This window comes from Panthera tigris, chromosome E3 (assembly GCF_018350195.1).
Source record: "Panthera tigris isolate Pti1 chromosome E3, P.tigris_Pti1_mat1.1, whole genome shotgun sequence".
In the NCBI taxonomy this organism is placed as follows: Eukaryota; Metazoa; Chordata; class Mammalia; order Carnivora; family Felidae; genus Panthera; species Panthera tigris.
Window position 1 is genome coordinate 11,103,205 of NC_056675.1, and position 17,339 is coordinate 11,120,543.

The 17,339-nt window shown below is 61.5% G+C and overlaps 1 protein-coding gene across 2 annotated transcripts in view; it reads right to left on the bottom strand.

The window, feature by feature from the left end:
• CASTOR2 (cytosolic arginine sensor for mTORC1 subunit 2) overlaps nucleotides 1-17,339 on the bottom strand; it is a 57,407-nt gene continuing 40,068 nt past the window's right edge. Inside the window, exons 3-9 of one of the 2 annotated variants that reach the window (XM_042971475.1) lie at nucleotides 11,680-11,873; nucleotides 11,142-11,274; nucleotides 10,531-10,654; nucleotides 9,651-9,761; nucleotides 9,172-9,254; nucleotides 5,739-5,833; nucleotides 1-2,418 (exon numbers count right to left, since the gene is read on the bottom strand). In XM_042971475.1, coding sequence (XP_042827409.1) covers nucleotides 1,969-2,418; nucleotides 5,739-5,833; nucleotides 9,172-9,254; nucleotides 9,651-9,761; nucleotides 10,531-10,654; nucleotides 11,142-11,274; nucleotides 11,680-11,873 — 1,190 coding nt within the window. In that variant the 3' untranslated portion in view covers nucleotides 1-1,968. Of the gene's footprint in view, nucleotides 2,419-3,752; nucleotides 5,659-5,738; nucleotides 5,834-9,171; nucleotides 9,255-9,650; nucleotides 9,762-10,530; nucleotides 10,655-11,141; nucleotides 11,275-11,679; nucleotides 11,874-17,339 lie in introns of those variants that run through there. The other variant, XM_042971476.1, reaches the window with a different exon arrangement.

Genomic DNA, 17,339 nt, shown 5'->3' on the forward strand with positions numbered 1-17,339 from the left:
CTCCACCCACCCCCGCTCCCGACCGTGGCAGAGAAGGGAAAGATAGCAGACGTGGTCCCGGGTCAGCCCCGAATCACACAGCCGTCAGCCACCACCCATTTTTTTGTCCATTTTAATTAACACTTTACAAAGTACAAAATATACTGTCTTTTTTTGGGGGGAACATTAGGTACTTTTTTTCTCTCCGTCATACAGTACATGAATCTCGAGGGTTTTGTGTTTCTTCAAGAAAAAAGAGTAAGCGTGAGGGCCCCCGGGGCGTAGGGTCACCCGGTGCTCCCCCCTCGCCCAGGCCCCGGGACAGATCTAAGTGCCACTGCTGCTGCTGGTGACCCGGGGCATTGCCAGGTGAGGGCCGGACCCCCCGAGGCGAGGCCCTGGGCAGGGCAGAGGCCCCTCGGAGCCCCATCATGCACCCAACATCCACGCACCCCCATCTCAGGATAACGGAAATAATTTTGGCATAGAGCAAGAGAAGGACTTGGGATTTTGTTTGTTGTCAGCCCCCTGCCCTCTCCCCACCTCCACCCCGCCCAGTTTTGGAGCCAACCCTGCTCAGTTCTCCCTGGACCATTTTCTGAATAGGTAAACTGAGGCAGAGGACAGGAAAACGCACTGGGCTTGACCTCGCTCTTGGGACACGAATTTGGCCCGTTTTTCATCCACCACCAACCGCACTCCCCACCCTGGTCCCCGACTTCACTGGACGCTCTTTGCAGACGAGCCCCCGGTAGGCAAGGGGCACCGGCACCCTACCCGTCTCCCCGTGAATACTGTCTTCAGGGCTGGGCGCTCCTGAAGAGCTGGCCCGGCAGGTCTAGCCCCTTGGGGCTGGCTGCATGGGCTGCGTGGGCCGCCAGGGGTCTGTGGGGCACAGCAGAGCCCCTGCTGGGGACATCCCTGTCCCCCACACCCTATCAACTCTACAGGCAGCCCCCGGGTAAGAATGCCCTTGAGGCCTCAAAATACTGAACGAGCCAGGCCCTTGGCTCGGATGTGGGCTTTGCACACACGCCGATGTGTAGGACACAGGGCGTGCACACCCCCACGTGTATGTACACACACACATGCGGCCGAACTCACGACACTGTCCTGACTCCCAGCCTTTCCCCACCTTGTTCCGAGAGCCTCAAACTCCCTCCCCACCATGGATGCCGCGGTCCAGGCCACAGGCTTCTTTCTCCCTCTGACCCGGGCCACTCCTGGCACCATCGGCCCCAAGGATGGCAGGCTGCCTCAGCCAACAGCTCCCGCCTTGCCTTCGCCTTCTCAAGAGAGCAGGCTTCACGGGAGGTCGTGGATGTCAAAGCTGAAGGCCACAGCCCACCCTGTGGCTTTCTCCCCAGGGTCTAAGGAGTAAGAGACAGTTAAGCTTGCCCTTTTGCTACCTGTACTTTGAAAATGAAAGCAAGAAAAAGAGCGGGGATGGGCTCTGAGATACAGGAAAAGGGACTAGCTAGAGTAGGAGTCAACTGCCCTCAACCCGGGCCTCTCTCCCCAAGCCCACCCTCTGCTGGGTTGACCACCAAGCGGCCATCCTGGTTGGCTCCCCTCTGGCGGCCTCTTTGTAGGGAGGGCTACCGCCCCCTCCAGGCCCAGCACCTCCCTCAGCATAGCGTCTGGGAAACCCGAGAAGCCAAAGCTCTGGTCTTTGGGGTTGAGGGGGGAGACTCCGTTATCCTTGCCCCTCAAGCTCTGCTCACCAAGCCAGCCACACAACAGGTCCATTTCCCAGCGTCTGTGACAGCCGTGACTGGCTGCTCCTGGCGCACAGGGGGGCATGGACATACTGGGGGGTTTCTTCCTACCCCCTACTCAGTGTTCACTCAGAAAGTGGTACCAAACATTTCTAGGTCACAGAGCACAGGAGTGCTTGGCTATCATTTGAGAGGTCCTCAAGGTCCCTCTTAACCCTGGCTGGGAACCCAAGTTGTCCCCAAGTCCAGTCCAGAGGCCCACAAAGGCAGCCTAGGGTGGGAACAAGACTCCTCTAACAGCCTCATCTTTGACTATCAGGCAAATGGTGCCCTTGGCTTGGGATAGGGGCCTCACCCTACCCATCAACCCAGAACCTTCTCCGCCGTCCTCTATCATCTCACAGGGGACAAGCTTCGCCAGACCACGCATCTTCTTCTGGACACCACGCTGGTCACCAGGGCCACGCTGTCTGATGGGGGAGGCCATGGCGGGCAGCTCTGGGTCACCTGGCTCCTTTCCTTCCCACCAGGGGCCTGTGGCCTGGAGTGGGAGGCAGGGGGAGGATGCTGGTGTTCGGGCCGCTCTGGACCCCCCAAATCCTGGGGAGGGGAAGTCTGCACACTTCTCCAGCTTGGATGTGTGCCCTGGTCTCTGGAGCCCGTCACGGAGGAAGGGGTACAGAGGGAGGAAGGCGTTTCTTGGAAACCAGAGGAGTCCATGCTGAGGGTTGAGACACAGAGATTTTTGTAACCGGGAGTGAGGGAGAAGGGGGTGGTTGTGCCTTCCCGTCTCCCCGCCTCCTCTCTTTAGTGTGCAGGGACGGGGCAGGTGAGGGGTGAGGGTGGCCTTAAGCTGGTGCAAGCTTTTCTTACCGCGGAGTGGCACAGAGGCAAAGACATACACACCCAGAGCCCAGGAGGTAGGTTGGGGCCACCACTCACCCCTACCTCTCGGCAGCCTCACTCAGGAACCCCGTTTTCCTGCCCCTGCCATGTGCCCCACCGGCCAGAGCCAAGACACCCTCCGCCCCGATGGCACATCCCTCAGGCCACTCTGGTGGGTCTGGAGAGCCCCCCGCACCCAGCAAACGTGGGGCACTCTTCCCTCCCAAACTGCCATGGTGACCAAATCCCTGACTATGCTCGTCACGGGCACAGCAAGAGGGGAGCCCAGGGAACGGGAAGATCCAGACGGCAGCTCGGGGCCCAGGCCCAGATGGCTGCCAACACACCCAAGCGGCTGGAGAGCCCAGCCCTCGCCCCAGCCCCCGCCTGGACACAAGGTCAAGGGCCTCGGTCCTTTTGTTGACTAGACGGGGCCAGTGTCCAGGAAGAGGCCTGAGAAAAGAAGCCGAAGTTTCTCAGCTTGCCGGTGAAAAGGACCAGGTAAGCAGTCAGCCAGGGGGAAGGGGAGGGGAGGGGAGGGGAGGGGAGGGGAGGGGAGGGGAGGGGAGGGGAGGGGAGGGGAGGGGAGGGGAGGGGGGCCCAGGCTGGAAAGCAGGGCGGGACCACCTACCTGCCCAGGTCTTTGGGCAAAGAGCAACGGTCACAGGGCCTTTCTGCTCAAGAGCGAGAAATTCCAACACTCCTCCCTCCATACCACCGTCCCCCAGATAAAACAAGGGTGCCCGGGGGCCTTGACCATGGAAACGGGGGTGCAGGCAGGGGCCGAATCCAGCTTTCAAGGGAGACTGGGGGAGGGAGTCTTGGGGCTCCGCTCCCGGGCTGCTGGTTTTTTTTTCCCTCTCAAGTCAGGGCTTCTCGAATAATGTATTGCCTATATACTTGCATTAAAAATATACGGTGGCTCAAAACGTGCCCGCGTGCACGGCAGACGCGGCGGGAGGAGGCCCCCACGCCCACACACGTGCACACACAGCGGGGTCTGCGATCCACGTACTGTGCACACACGCGTGTGTGCTCACACAGTATATATTAACATATATATTGCTCAAGTATATATGCTATTTACAGTATATATCTATATCAACATAAAACACAGGTATTTATAAGTGTGTACAATAGATACGTCCTGGGGGGGGGGTGGGCCTGGGGAGCACACGTTTCCGGGGTCACGGGGCCGACACATTTGCTCGGCGGGGTGGGGGTGGGGGGGAGCGTGGAGGAGTGACATCATCAGGGGACCCGACGGGGAAGGAGTCTGGAGAGGCGCGCCACGGAGAATCAAGGCCTTCCAGGGAGAGAAAGGGGACTCGGGGTCTCAGGTGCTTTCCTGCCCGCTCGGCCACCCCCCACCCCGTTTTGGAGCCAGCAAACAGATGGACACGTTTTGGTTGTTTTAAGAGTTTTGTGCAACATGAATGAACTTAAAAAAAAAAAAAAAAAGTGGGTTCCTCATCAGGGCTTGGGCCCCGAGCATCTTTAAGGATCTGGTGGGCGTCCCGGGCTCAGAGGGTCCCCCGACGCTGGGAGAACAGGGCAGTGGGGCTCACACAAGCCCTTCACCAGAGAGACCCTCCTTTCTCCTCTGAGCCTCTCAGGGACAGCACAAGGCAGCTGTCGCCTGAGAAGGAGCACCAGGGAGGGAGGGGCCGCCTTGGGGCTCACCCCCATTTGCCCTGGTCGGCCTGACACCTGGCTGTCCCCTGCCCCGTGGCTCCAGAGAAAGGGCTGATACCTCTGTGACGCCTACAGACTCCCAAGCTTGTCCCTGGAGCCACAGGGCGTCGGCCAAAGGACCCTGAGCCTCTGGGTCCCCCAACAGAACTCAGCAGGCGTCGCCCCCTGTCCCCTGAAACTGCCGCCGACCACAGCCTGGGCGCGAATACATTAAATAAGAAACTAAAACGTACGGTATAGTTTTCTCTATTAAGGCTCAGATAAGCTGCCCCCCAGGTCAAGTACTCATGAATGCCACAGGCCCCAGCTGAGCGGCGGGCAGGCAGGTGAGTTGGGGGCAGAGGCCTTCCACATCCCCCCAAAAGTGGGGCAGGGGAGGGGGCAGGATAACGGGGAGCCCTGTGCTGGTCTAGTCAACTGCTGGGGGGTGAGGGTGACCCAAGGAACCCCAGGTCCAAAATGCTGGGGATGCCCCCCGCTTCGGGGAAACCAAGGCTCCGCCTGCCCAAGGAGGGTCCAGGGAAAGCAGCGGGGACAGGAGCTCGTGCCCCAGGCTGGTGGGGCTCCTGGGAACCACCCCCAGGAGTGAGTGCTTATGGCGGGGAGGGTGTGGACAGGGCCCCCTTGGCAGTCTTGCTGGGAGTCGGGGCGCGGGCCCTGTGGATGGCAGGTGAGATTCTGGGTGGCCTGGGTCCTCCCCAGATCAGGGCCCCACCCCTGCTTGTCGGAGCCTCCCCAGCACGTGACCTGAGGGCCGCCCACTGGCCTCCACTCTGCGGGAACCAGCCCGGAGCTGACGGAACCGGAGACCAGCGGCCACAACATCCAGCCTCAGGTCCTCACGGGGGCCTCCCCGGTCTCCGTGAACTCGGCTCCGCTCGGCCGGCTCCCCAGGATGACGCGAGAATCAGAACCCCATTGTCTCGTAGGAGGGGGCCTGCTTCCTTCGGCATCTGTCCCCCCCCCCGCCACCGCGGGCCAGGCCAGAGGGGAAGGCGGGTCGGCTCGCAGACTCCCTGGGCCTCAGACATCATTTTCTGGAGTAGGGGTGGTGGGGAGGAGGAGCGGCTGGGGGGAGGGGGGGGTTCTCTGGAGGGTCTGGGGGCTCCAGGAAGGCAGGAGGGCATGGGGAGGCCTTGGCTTGGGCCCCAGGCCTGGCAGGGTGAGCAATCAGGGGGTGTCTCCCTGAGGCCCTGTCTTGGGGGCCCCCGGGGCCGATTTTCCAGTCCGTGAGAAATACTGTGAGAAGAATCTTCGGGGGAGGGGCCTGGCCCAGGCCTGGGGGGGCAGACAGGGAGGAGTGGAAGAGGCCCTCCTAATGCTTCTCTGCTTGGCTGACTTTCAGGGCGCCGATGACGGCGTTGATGTTTTCTTCTGGTACCTGCAGGGGGCAGGAAGGGGGGGGCAAGTAGCCATGAGCCCCGGACTGGCATCCCTCGCCCCCTCGCCCTCGACACTCACCAGCGCGTGGTCGAACTTGAAAGTACTGATGTAGTAGGCGGGGATGTCTGCGGCAGCCAGGGGCTCGGAGATCTGGGCCACGATGCCACACTCATCTGGGGACAGAGGTGGGGACCACGCTCAGCCTCCTCGGCCAGCCTTCCACCCTGCTCTGCTGACAGCGCCTGCCACGCACCCGCAGTATCTAAGCGCTCCTGCCCCTCGCCCTGAAACCTTAGCGCAAGGCCCCTCCGTCCGGGAGCCTTCTCGGATGTCCCTGCCCAGCAACGAGCTCTCCTCTGTGGGGCTCCTCACGGCCCAGCTCTGTCCGGCTTCGGTCCTGTTTCCAGGCCTCCTTCCCCGCCACCTTTCGAGTTCTCCGAGATGGAGCTGTGGCTGACGGGAGGACATGGGTCCACGCCCTCTCTCCTGTCGACGTCTGACTCTCTTCTAGCCAGAGTGGTCCAGTCACTTCCTCTCTCTGAGCGTAACCTTCCCCGTTGGGAGTCCCCACCGGGTAATGAGTGACCTCTGCCTGTCCTAAGGGCGGTGCCAGGCATTTGTTTGGGGCCCGAACGGGACTTCTGCAAAGTCCCTCGCCTCCAGCATCCTGTCTGTTTTGAAGGCACCATTCAAGGCTGCCTCCTACAGGAAGACCTCCAGGGTGCGAGGACCACTCTGAGTCACCAACACAACTCACTCAAAGTTTTCACGTGGTTTCTCCCAAAGCCACTGTTCAGATTTTGACAATGGTACATTTTTCCCAACACTGTCCCCGACTGGGTGGGAGAGGCCAGATCGGGTCACCAGTTCCCCCCGTGACTCTGAGGCTGAAGCCTGGGAAACAGCCCCGGCTGCACCACTGCAACACCCCATCCAGCCTCCATTATCCCCATCTCCATCCCCATTATCACCCCATCCAGCCTCCCCTCTGCCCCCTCACTCCCTGGCCCCGGCTCCTGATCTTGTCAGCCCAGCCCTGGACCCGTGTGGCGACCCGCTAGGCTTCTCAAACTCCTGCTTTTCGCTTGGCCCGCCGGGGGGGCTCCTGGCTGGACCCGAAGGCCCTTTTGGTGGCTGTACAGGCCTGGGGCCTGCACATCTGGTGACCCTCTGCCACCAAGCGGTGGAGACTGGTTGTATCCAAGACCCTTTAGCTCCAGACGCAACGATCCCGACAGAGACGGAGGCGGGAGATTAGAGTCTAGAACGACGCCTTTCCAACTGTGGGCTGGGACCCATCCGTGACACCCACCTAGGAGGCCGGTGGCCAGCATTTTACAAAATGATGCGACGGCAAAGGAAAAGACCAAATGACGCAGCGCAGAGCTTGAGCGAGTACGGTTTTGTGCAAATGCAATCTGGGCTGTGTGCGTGTGCGCGCGTGGGGTTAGGATTAGAAAACGTGTTTACTCCAAACCACGCTCGAAAACATATGGGATCTGCCGGTCTAGAATCCTTTGGATTCTCGGGAAGCTATTTTTCTTGCGGGGCTATTTATAGCTGGAAGCATGGCTTCGAACCCCGCGGCGTCCCGGGAAGGCAGGCAGACCCAGCTTCCGCGGCCGATTCTTACACACACCCTTTCCCCTGGCTGCCCGCCCGCGGGGCCGCGCAGACGAAAACAGCCTCACGGCGACGTGCAGACGTTTGCCGATGGAGAGATGTTTTGGGTTTCACCCACCCATCCCCTCTGTATCTCTTCTTTATTTGGACTTTCTGTTTTTGTATTCTACGCGGTCTATTTCGATCAACTCGGAGCCAGAGCTGGGGGCTGAAAGGCGAGCCGACACGCGTGTCCTCCTGCTTCTGGCCTGAGTCTCCTGGTGACCCCCCGGCGGCCCCCGCTTTGCCCGCCCGAGCTCTGCCGGACGCCTCCACCTTCAGGAAGAAATAGTGACAGGCCCTTCGGTCTGGCCTTGGCCGCGCTGCCTGTGGTGACCTGAGCAGCTCACCCTCTCTACCTCTGGGCTCTGCACCCTGGGCACGGCCGCCGGGAGCCACCTGGGTGTCACGTCATACCTCCCTCTGCTGCTACTGCCCTCTCCTCCCTGCGGCTGGGTGAATATCCACCAGTCACCTTCACCGGGAAGCCCTCCCTTCCTGACCCTTCTCCAATCACCCGGTCCTTCCATGTGACGGTGACAGCACATGCAGCCTGCTTTGCCACTCGGACGCAGCATCTACGGTCATCCTTATCTTACATAGTAGGAAACCGAGGCTCAGAGGTTAAGCGGCCTGCCTGCGGTCTCGCCGCTTTCTTCCAGCCCAGGGCTCATCTCCACATCCCCATGACCCTGCACAAGTAGGCGGGAGAAAGGCTGGGGTCTGTGGAGAAGGAGGTCCTGAGAGGCAGGCTGTGGGTCCCAGGGTCGGACCAGGAGCCATCAGTGTACACTTCCCAGCACTCCAGAGAACAGCCTACTGTCCTGCCCCCAGCATGGCTCTGGCTTTGGCCTTGATGTGAGCAGAGCTGGGGTGGGAGGTGGGGGTGGGGAGACCTGTCCCGTCCTGCTAGTTACTGTCCACCTGCAGGCTCACCCAGAGGCGGGTGAGGCAGGAGGCAGGACATGGCTCCCTCACTGACCCTTCGCCCTCAGGTCAAAATGCTCTGCCACCTCCATCTCCTGTCCCGGGAACTGAGCGCCCAGGGCTGACACGATGGCCCCTGGAGCAGTCTGAGCTTTATCTGCAACATTCTTCACTCCATCTGTGGGAAATCAGTGCTCAGGGCTGGCCGAGGATGCTCCCAGAAACGACTGCCCTGTAACTTACTGACAGCCTCTCCCGGGTTCGAGCTCTGGCATCTAGTGAGTCCAGCCTAAAGAAATCCTTTCTGATGGCTGCATCCCTGGTAACGGGGCCAGCAGCCCCCACCCAGTACCGGGCGGATCGGTGCCACGTGGCCCTGCTACCTACCGAGGGCCCTGAGCCCTGTGGCCCCTTGTAAAATGCTCAAGGAAAACACTATCTGCCCAAAGACACTGTTTGGGCAGTTGTGGAAACCGAGTCTAGACGGAGTCGTGGGGAATCACTGGGGATTTCTTCCCATGGGATCAGTTTGTCGTGGTTACGGAGGAGAGAACAGGAAGGGTGAGATATTCAGGGGTGAGTGTGGGGGTGTCCGGAGTCTTACTGGGAGACTGTTCGGCAACTGTATTGATCTACACAAGGGAAACTCATCGAAACAACAGCAGCCACCGCCTGTGAGCAGATGGGGCTAACAAGTGGCTTAAAAACAAGGGCGCTTGGGTGGAAGGAGCTCCTCCCGTCCTCTGCAGGCCCGTGCCTCCTGTCGCTCGCCGGTCAAGGGCCCGTGGCGGTGGGGACCTCGGCTCGGCAAGCCTCAGCCTCCCCATCTGCACCGCAGGGTGAGGGACCCCAGACAGAGGTCGGCGATGCTAGGCCCCCCCCCCCCCCCCCCCCCCCCGGTGTGGAGCCCCATGGGACTCACCAAATCCCAGGGGCTGTCCTCCGATCCGCACCATCTTCCAGAGCTCTCCGGACGCACTCGTGAACAACAAATTACTAGGGAACCTTAACAAAGAGAGAAAACTCCAGAGGCTGACGTTGGTCGTGGTCCCTTGGCCGGCCCTCGGGGCACTGATGCGGGGCCACAGCGAGGGGGCTCGGGAGCTCCAGGGTGTCAAGGACCCCCTCTCCGTGCCCTCCTCATCGGGGCAGAAGGGGAGGGCGAGGCTGGGAGCGGGCTTTGGAACAAATGCCCCCCTTAGCCAATCTGCACGAGGGATGCCATCCCCAGCCCCGGCCCCAGAGACGGGGAGCGCCCGGACGGCCCCAGGCCTTCGTCTCTCTGAGCTGCTGTCATCTGAAAGATGGGCCCAGCTCACCCACGAGGCAGGGCTGTGCTGAGCACCCACTAGGTACGAAGGGCACCCACCACGGAGCCAGCCCACCCTGGGCCCGACTCACCTCTGCTGGGTCTGCACGTCCATCACCAGGGAGATGTAGCCCTCAATGAGGGAGAAGGAGAAGAAGCGGATGTGGCCGCAGTCCTCACCGGCGGCCATGGGGTCCTTCACTCTGGGGGGCCGGGGAGGGGGCGCTGGTGAGGGGGGGCAGTGGGCCCCCGCTGCACCAGGACCCCCACCCGGCCCGCCTGCCTGCCCACAGGCCTCGGCACACAGTGCTGGGAAGCCCGGGAAAGCCCCAGGACTTGGCCCTGACCCCGCCCTGCTGGGTGACCCTGAACCTGTGTCCCCGCCCCCCGCAGTCTCGTCATCGGTGAGATACAGATGAGCCCACGGCGTTCACCGAGGTGTGCACCACACTTCGCAGTGCCGGAGACCCGGCAGGCCCCGAGTGCAGACTACACGTGTCCCTTCCTTAGCAGCGTCCTCTGTCCCTGCACCGATCCCAGTCTCAGGGCACAGGCTGTGGTCACTGCCAGCTCACTGGCCCCTGGTCCCACCCCACTCAGCGTTGGCCTAAACTTAAAATCCGCTCTGAGGAAAAATGCAAAGCCTATTGTCTGCTGAGCGAAAAATCCCAACATCCTGGCTCCTCGACTGACTGGGCTCTTGCCCTTGGACCTCAGGGGACGACAGTGGGGTGTTCATTACATGCACATGTGCACTTGGGGCTTCCCCCAGTTTCGGGGTTCTCCAGGAAGAATGTCTCCCCTCTTGGAGCGGGCCTTTTGGGTAGAGCCGTGATGCACCCCCTCCACCTCTGCCACCAGACCAGCTTTCAGGGCAGGTCTGTGTCTCCCTCCTCGGACTGGGGCTCCCAGGCAGAGTCATGTCCATCCCCCTGATACCTCTGTAGCCTCTCATGCCCAAGGGGGCCGTACCCGTTGGAGTAGAACATGACGTCCATGAGGAGTGTGGCGACCGCAGGCAGCGTGTCAGGGTCCAGGCTGGTGACACAGAACCTGTTGCTTGGGCTGGACAGAGGGTGGATGACAGGCCTCTGGACTGGGAGAGCAAAGACATCAGGTGCTCAGGGAAGAGCAGCATTGGGCAGGAGGGCCCGGGAAGGTGGAGGAGACCTGGCCCTTGTCCCTTCTGTAGCCTCCAATATCACCCACAGCTCTCCTGATTCTCTAGGCTCACCTCCAGACCCCCGGGCCTTTGCACATGCCCTGCTGTCTGCCTGGAATGCCCTTTCCAACCTCCACCACTTGGCTGAGCTCCTACTTGTGCCCCAAGCTTCAGTTCGAGAGTCACTGCCTCTGGGAGGTCTGCCCTGATACCCTGGGTGGGTGAGGAGTGGCCTCTGGCCATCGCCGGCTGTGTCTGTGTCTCCCCTCCTTGCTAACCCTTGACAGCAATGTCTGACCAGGATTGTTACGCTGTGTTACGTCTGGTGCTTAATGTATGCTCCGCTCTGGGGCCGCTCTGGGGTAGGACCTGGTAACGTCTCGGGGTCTCCCCTGTAGGCCACCCCCCCGCCCCAACTCACCCATCTTGGGTTTCACGAAGCCATTGGTGATGCCGAGGTTCTCGGCTGCTACCGTCTCGCCATTGACGACCCGCAGGATGGTGAACTCTGACGACAAGGTGTGCGTGACGAAGGGCAGGTCCCGTTCACGCACCTGGGGGCGGGGACTCAAGGATGTGAGTGTCCCGTGGCCCCTGACCCTCCTGCAACCCTCAGGGCGGGGGGGGGGGGGGAGGCGCAGATGGGAGCCTGGAACCGGGTGCGTGCGCCTCCCCAGGGGCAGCTGGGAGGATGCAGGGCAGAGGACACCGCACGGAGGGCCGGGAGGTGCAGGTCTGTGCCCCTTACTTCCTGGCCCTCGGGTCAAAGCAAGCATGGCTTGCGAAAGGCAGGCGGTGTGTGGGGCCGGGCAGGGCCCCGAAGCCCCACCTGGGTGGTGCTGACCCCTGACCGATGACCCCCAGGCACCCCTGACGTCTCTGTGCGGATCACGGGATGGGGCCGGGGACCACTGTGGACCACCCCACCCACGGCCCCGGCGGGCGGGGCCCCGGCTCACCAGGATGAAGTCTGTCTGGTACGTAGACAGCATGAACACGGAGATGTTCTGGTCGGCCAGCGGGGCGATGACTGACTTGGCAATCTTGGTCACGCCGATGGGCTGGGAGCCGGAGAAGCCACCCCCGCCCGACACCACGTTCAGGGCCAGCCAGGTGGCGCCTGCCACGCTCAGGTGCTCCGAGGAGGGCAGCTCTGGGGGAGGGAAGGGAGGACACGGAAGGCAGGCCTGTGACTGCTGGGTCCCAGGTCCCGCGGAGGGGGGCGGGGGGCAGGGCAGGGCAGGGCTGCAGGGACGGGGGTGGCTGTGTGACCCCGGCCAGCCCCGCCCTCTGGGCCTCGGTGCCCTCGTCTGTCAAAGGAGGATGGGATCCGGGGTCCCGGGCCGGGAGCACCGAGCAGACATGCGCCAGGCAGCTCAGCAGGGCAGGAACCTGGGTGACAAGTGCCTTATGGGGCTGGGCCTCCATGTCCTCCGCCATGATACTCATACCAACGATGGTGTCCAGCAGTCAGTAGTGACTTTGTTATTTCCAGTTCTCGCTCCAGAGTCGGGCTGCCATCACCACCCTCATACTGGTGGAATGGGCCCTGTGGTTTTCATACTGGGTTCCTGGGACCCTCCTAGGGGGCCGGAGGTAGAGAGGGGGCCAGCGCCAGGGCGGGGGGTGGGGGGCCCCCAGGATTTCTCTCCCTGCTTCTATCAGACTTGCGTCTTGGAAGAACACAGAGCTCCAGGAGGGTTCCTAAGGATGCCACCCGAGTCCCTCCAGACAGCCCAGGGCTCCTGGGGGTGAGCACCGGGAGGGTCAGAGTGGCGGTAATCACCGACCAGCTCACAAACCCCCGGAATCCAAATGTTCACCTGTCCTAGCCGGTCCCGCAGAAGAGCACTCTGAGACTCAGGACTGGAGCCTGGCCCACAGGACGCGGGTACACGCAGGTGCACGTGTCTCCAACGCACGGCTACAGAGTGTGACGCGGGCTGCACACGGGGCTCTCTGCGCATCACAGGCGTCTGCTCAGACACACCCTGTACCAGGACTGTCATTGCCACTGTAGGCGTGGCGCACCAGAGCGCCGAGGGGGCTGGCGACCGCCCGAGATCCCTTAGCGAGTGAGAGCCAGGATTCAAACCCAGGTCCGACTAGGAAACAAACCTCCCGCTCCGTTCTGGGCACTGACCCGGAAGAAGGGCCAGGTCCTCAGTCAGGGCGGGAGACCGGAAGAGGGGCTCAGCCACTGGGGAATCAGGGGGGCTGTCTGGACGACAGTGAGGAGGACAGTGCTACCCTAGGAAGCTGGCCTCGGGCAAGACGGCTTCCACGGAGGGGAAACCGAGTGAGGCCCCACCTGGACTCCCACCTGCCCAGCTCCGGTTGCCATGGTAACCACAGGCTAGTGAGCCCATTGGTCCTGCTGCTGAGAAAGGACCGTGCTGGCCAGGCTGGCTGGAGAGGGAGGCGGCTTCCCACAAAAGGGGAAAGTCTGGGAGGAAGAGCAGGAGGAAAGGCTTTTTAAATGGTGTTATCTTGGGGGAGGGGCAGGGGTGGAGAGAGAGACAGGGAGACAGAGGATCCGAAGCAAGCTCTGTGCTGACAGCAGAGAGCCCGACGTGGGGCTCGAACTCACGAGCTTTGAGATCATGACCTGAGCTGAAATCACGAGTCGGGAGACACTTTTAGTCTGTTACGTGGGGGGTCAGAAGAGGGAGAGCCCCAGGACAGACCTCCAGAGGAACCATGCTCCCCAGAACCAGGAGCTCAGTTCTGAAATTCTAAGGGGCAGCACTGAGAGCCCCCCGGGGCTGGGGCGTCCCGATAGTCCACCCCGTGAGTCGCGGGGCCCCGATGGTGGCCAGCCATCTCAGGCACCATTGTAATATATTTGGCGACGAAAAATCTTAAGTGTCCCTTTTCATTAGGGCAGAACCCCTGAAGCCTTCTCCGGAAAATTCCGGAAGGCTCACTCATGTTGCCGCATGCTAACACGAGGCCGCGTCAGCTTTGGCAAAGCCACCCTCTGCCTGCCCATTCCAAGCTGCTCACAACCCGAAAGCACCCAGCGGCTTCCCACATCCTTCGAAGAAAAGCCAAAGTCCTCTCCTCAGTGAGTGCGGGGAGCTCTGTGCAAGGACGGAGGGGGGCTACACCTGCGCTGCCCCCAGACGGTCGCCATTCCCACCAGAGGAGATACGGCTGGTGCAAGCGAAGAAAACAGACTGTGAGTTTTATTTAATTTTGGTGCATTTCAATTCTGATGGCTGCACACGGTGAGTCGTTACCGTCCCGGGCAGGGGGTGCGAGTCCCCGGGGCGTCACCCTCACCGGGGTGCTGGCCCCGGTTGGCTTCATTCTCCGCCAGGCTCAGCGCCCAGCCCGCGGAGGTGTGAGACGAGTGGGGCGGTGGCAGCTCTACTCTGTCCGGGCCGCGCAGTTCCCACCCCCCGACCTCCCCTGTTTCCCGCCCCCCATCCCCCAACTTCCGCTCCATCACCCTGCCAGACCCGAGGTGGGGGTGGCCTCCGACATCATCCCTTGCTTGTATCCACCTTCCCAGGATCGGGCAAAGGCCCCGGGGCAGCCGATGCCACTCCCACAGAGACGATTCCCAGAGCCGGCCAACTTCTCTGAATTTACAATCCACCAGTGGGGACCGGTGCCCATCTGCTTGTGGACGCACCAGACGCGTAAGAGCCAGGATTCAAACCCAGGTCCGACTAGGAAACAGACCTCATGCTCTGCTCTGGGCACGGACCAGGAAGAAGGACCAGGTCCCCAATAAGGGAGGGGGCTCCGAAGAGGGGCCCAGACATCGGCGAATCAGGGATGCTGTCTGAACGCTGTTCATCTACTTATGGACGCACAATAGGCTGAAAAGTCGGCCCCCGCTCCCATTTCACAGGGCCAGAAACTGAGGCCCAGAGAGGGAAGCTGACGGACCCCAAGATCACTGGGTAGTAAATGGCAGGGCAATCTCACTCTGGCACCGTGGAATGCCTTCCAGACCCACCTTGGCCACCAGCCCACCCTGGAGTATCAGGGAAGCCCCCCACCGCCACCCGCAAGGCTTAGCTCCAGGACTGTGAAGTGGAGGCATTGGGCCAGCAGGGGCTCCAATTGGGACACCATGAGTCCCACACCCAGGCGTCGCCTTCATGTGGTCTCCGTGGACCCCGCGAGGCCTTCACCGCGCAGGTGGGAGCTCCTCTGCCCCGCGGACCCGAGTTCCGCATTCCAGCGGGGCACGGTGGGGGGGTCTCCCGAGAGCAGGTGGGAGGAGGGCAGAGGACACAGGCTTCGGGCTCTCGGACAGTGACAAACCCCAAACCCTGGCTCCACCCTGCCCAGGGGAGGTTGCCAGGGAGCTGCTGCAGATACAGCGGGGAAGGCACGTCGTCGGTGAACCGCTGGGCGTGTGCATGGCTAAGGGGTGCTGGTGCGGCCAAGGCTCTGCTCTGGGGAGTCTTTCTCGGCAGGTTTGGAGGAGTCCCGGGGAGAGAAGCCCAGGCCTGAGGCTGCAAACGGGGGCGTGGGGGTGGGGGTGGGAGCACAGGATTTCAGGCCAATCCAACCGTTGGCCAGTCTGGGTCTGCCCGCCCTGCTCCCAGCCTCAGGGCCCCCGCTCCTGGCTCTCGGCCCCGGACAGAACCCACTGACGGTGGTCAGTTTCAGACCGGTGGTCACCATACTTCCAAAAGGGCGAGCTTTGCCAGGGGAGCAGAAGCATCTGGAAACCACAGTTGTTTGCTGCTTCCCGCCCCCGGGACCTCAGAGCACTGCCCTGGCATTCTAGGGGAGAGGGAAGGCAGGCCTGTCCGGGCCCCAGCCTCACCCCGGGGCCAAGCTTCAGGGTGCCCGAGCTGCCATTCTGGGGCCGTGGGGATGAGCTTCCAGGAGGCTGACCAGGAGGCAGGAAGCTTGCCCTTCCCTAGAGGAACAGTGGACCCATTCCAAGACCGAAATGGATTATTTCTGTCACTGCACATAGTACCAGACCCTAAAAATAGCCACTCAGAGCTGAACACGCTCCGTGGTGGAGGAGGTTAACTGGTCTTGTCACCCCCAGCCACAAAGTGGGGCGGTTCTGTTGCTGGGTAGAGCGCCCCCTGCGCTGTTCACCACACCCCCACGTCCCCAGGACTCCCCTGTTCCGGCTGTAGGACCCGCGGTCCCCCGTGCTACACAGCTGCTACCTCCCCTGCCTGCAGCAGGGTCAAGAGTCCTGGGGTCAGACGGGAGGGTTTAATCCTGCCGATACGACTCTGGGCACAAAGTCAACGCCCCCTCGGTTTCTTAAGTTTTCAAACACAGAATGATGAAATCAGGATCAGGTCCAGAAGATGCTTCGAGGATTAAATGAGATAATCCCCATCAAGCGCTTAGCTAAGCGTCTGGCATCCGAGCCCTCACCACATGCCAGAGACTTTGTTAGTACATTGCTGGTGGTAGTTTCGATGGTTTCTGGACGGCAGTCGGGCAAAACATAACGAGAGTGTTCTCACTGTGCGGCTTCCCTGGGAAGGAGCAGTTGACACGCGGGGCGACGACAGACTCACGGGTGAGGCTTCAACCCAAAGGGATTTCAAATGAAGACCCAGGCGGACGGACCACGGCTCATCAGCCACAGAACGCTGCACATCCGGTTAAAAAGCACATTTTCCAGCTACACAACGTATCTTTGGGTAGCTGTCTGAAAACTGATGTTAGAGACGGAAGGAGTGTCTCATTCTGCGGGCGCGATGAACAGGACGGGGCTCTTATTATCAAATGACAGGTGCTCAGGTGGTTAGGGGTGAGCTGTCCTTCGGATGGTTCAGCAAATGATAAATGCGTGCGCGTGTGTTTACCGGAAGGAGGGAGAGGGCAATGGTCTTCAAAGGTTAACAGGTGGGGAGTCCCCCTTCCAGGGGGAGGGTACGGGGGCGGTTACCATAGTGGGCTCTCAGCTGCGGTGCGGGTCTGAAAACTGCCAAAACGTAAAGAGAAGGGAGGCATGCCTTGGAAGGCTACTTGGTATCGGGGAATGAGCAGGAGACTATACTGGGTGGAATAAAAAGACAGGAAGCATAGCCACTGCGGGCCAGCACGGGGGTGTAGACCGTGGAGCTCTCCCAGGAAGAGATCTGCCACAAGGCGGCCCTGGAGGGAGGTCGGAGGGTGGGTGGGAACTTGGGGTGTCACGGGAATGGCCAGGACCCTGCAGGGGGCAGGCACTCAAAGGCCCACCCCTCCCCCTCCCTCATTGCTCTCCCTGCCTCTCTCCCCATCCCTGGCAAACGCAATCTCAGCTCCGGGGTGTTACTTCACGCGAGGCAGGGGCGGAGGGGGAGTGAGTAGGAGGCCACTACACATGCAGATGGGCACTGTCCCCCCAGTGCTCCCTGGGAGGATCAGCTTTAGGGGAACAATAAGAACCGGACGGACTGAGCTGGGAGCTTGGACTTCCTGGAGAGGCGACCCCCGCTGGGGGCACCACTTTGTCCTCCGCTTACTGAAATGGTAAATGACAAGCTAGGAGCTCAGAGCTCTGGCGGGCACAGCCCTCTCCGCCCCTGTGGACGTGCAAGGTAGACGCGGCGACTCCCCTGATGCCTATGGAGCACAGGTGCATAGTATGGCCACGTGCGCGCCTTCTGGAAGGGAAGGGTGATCCCGGGTT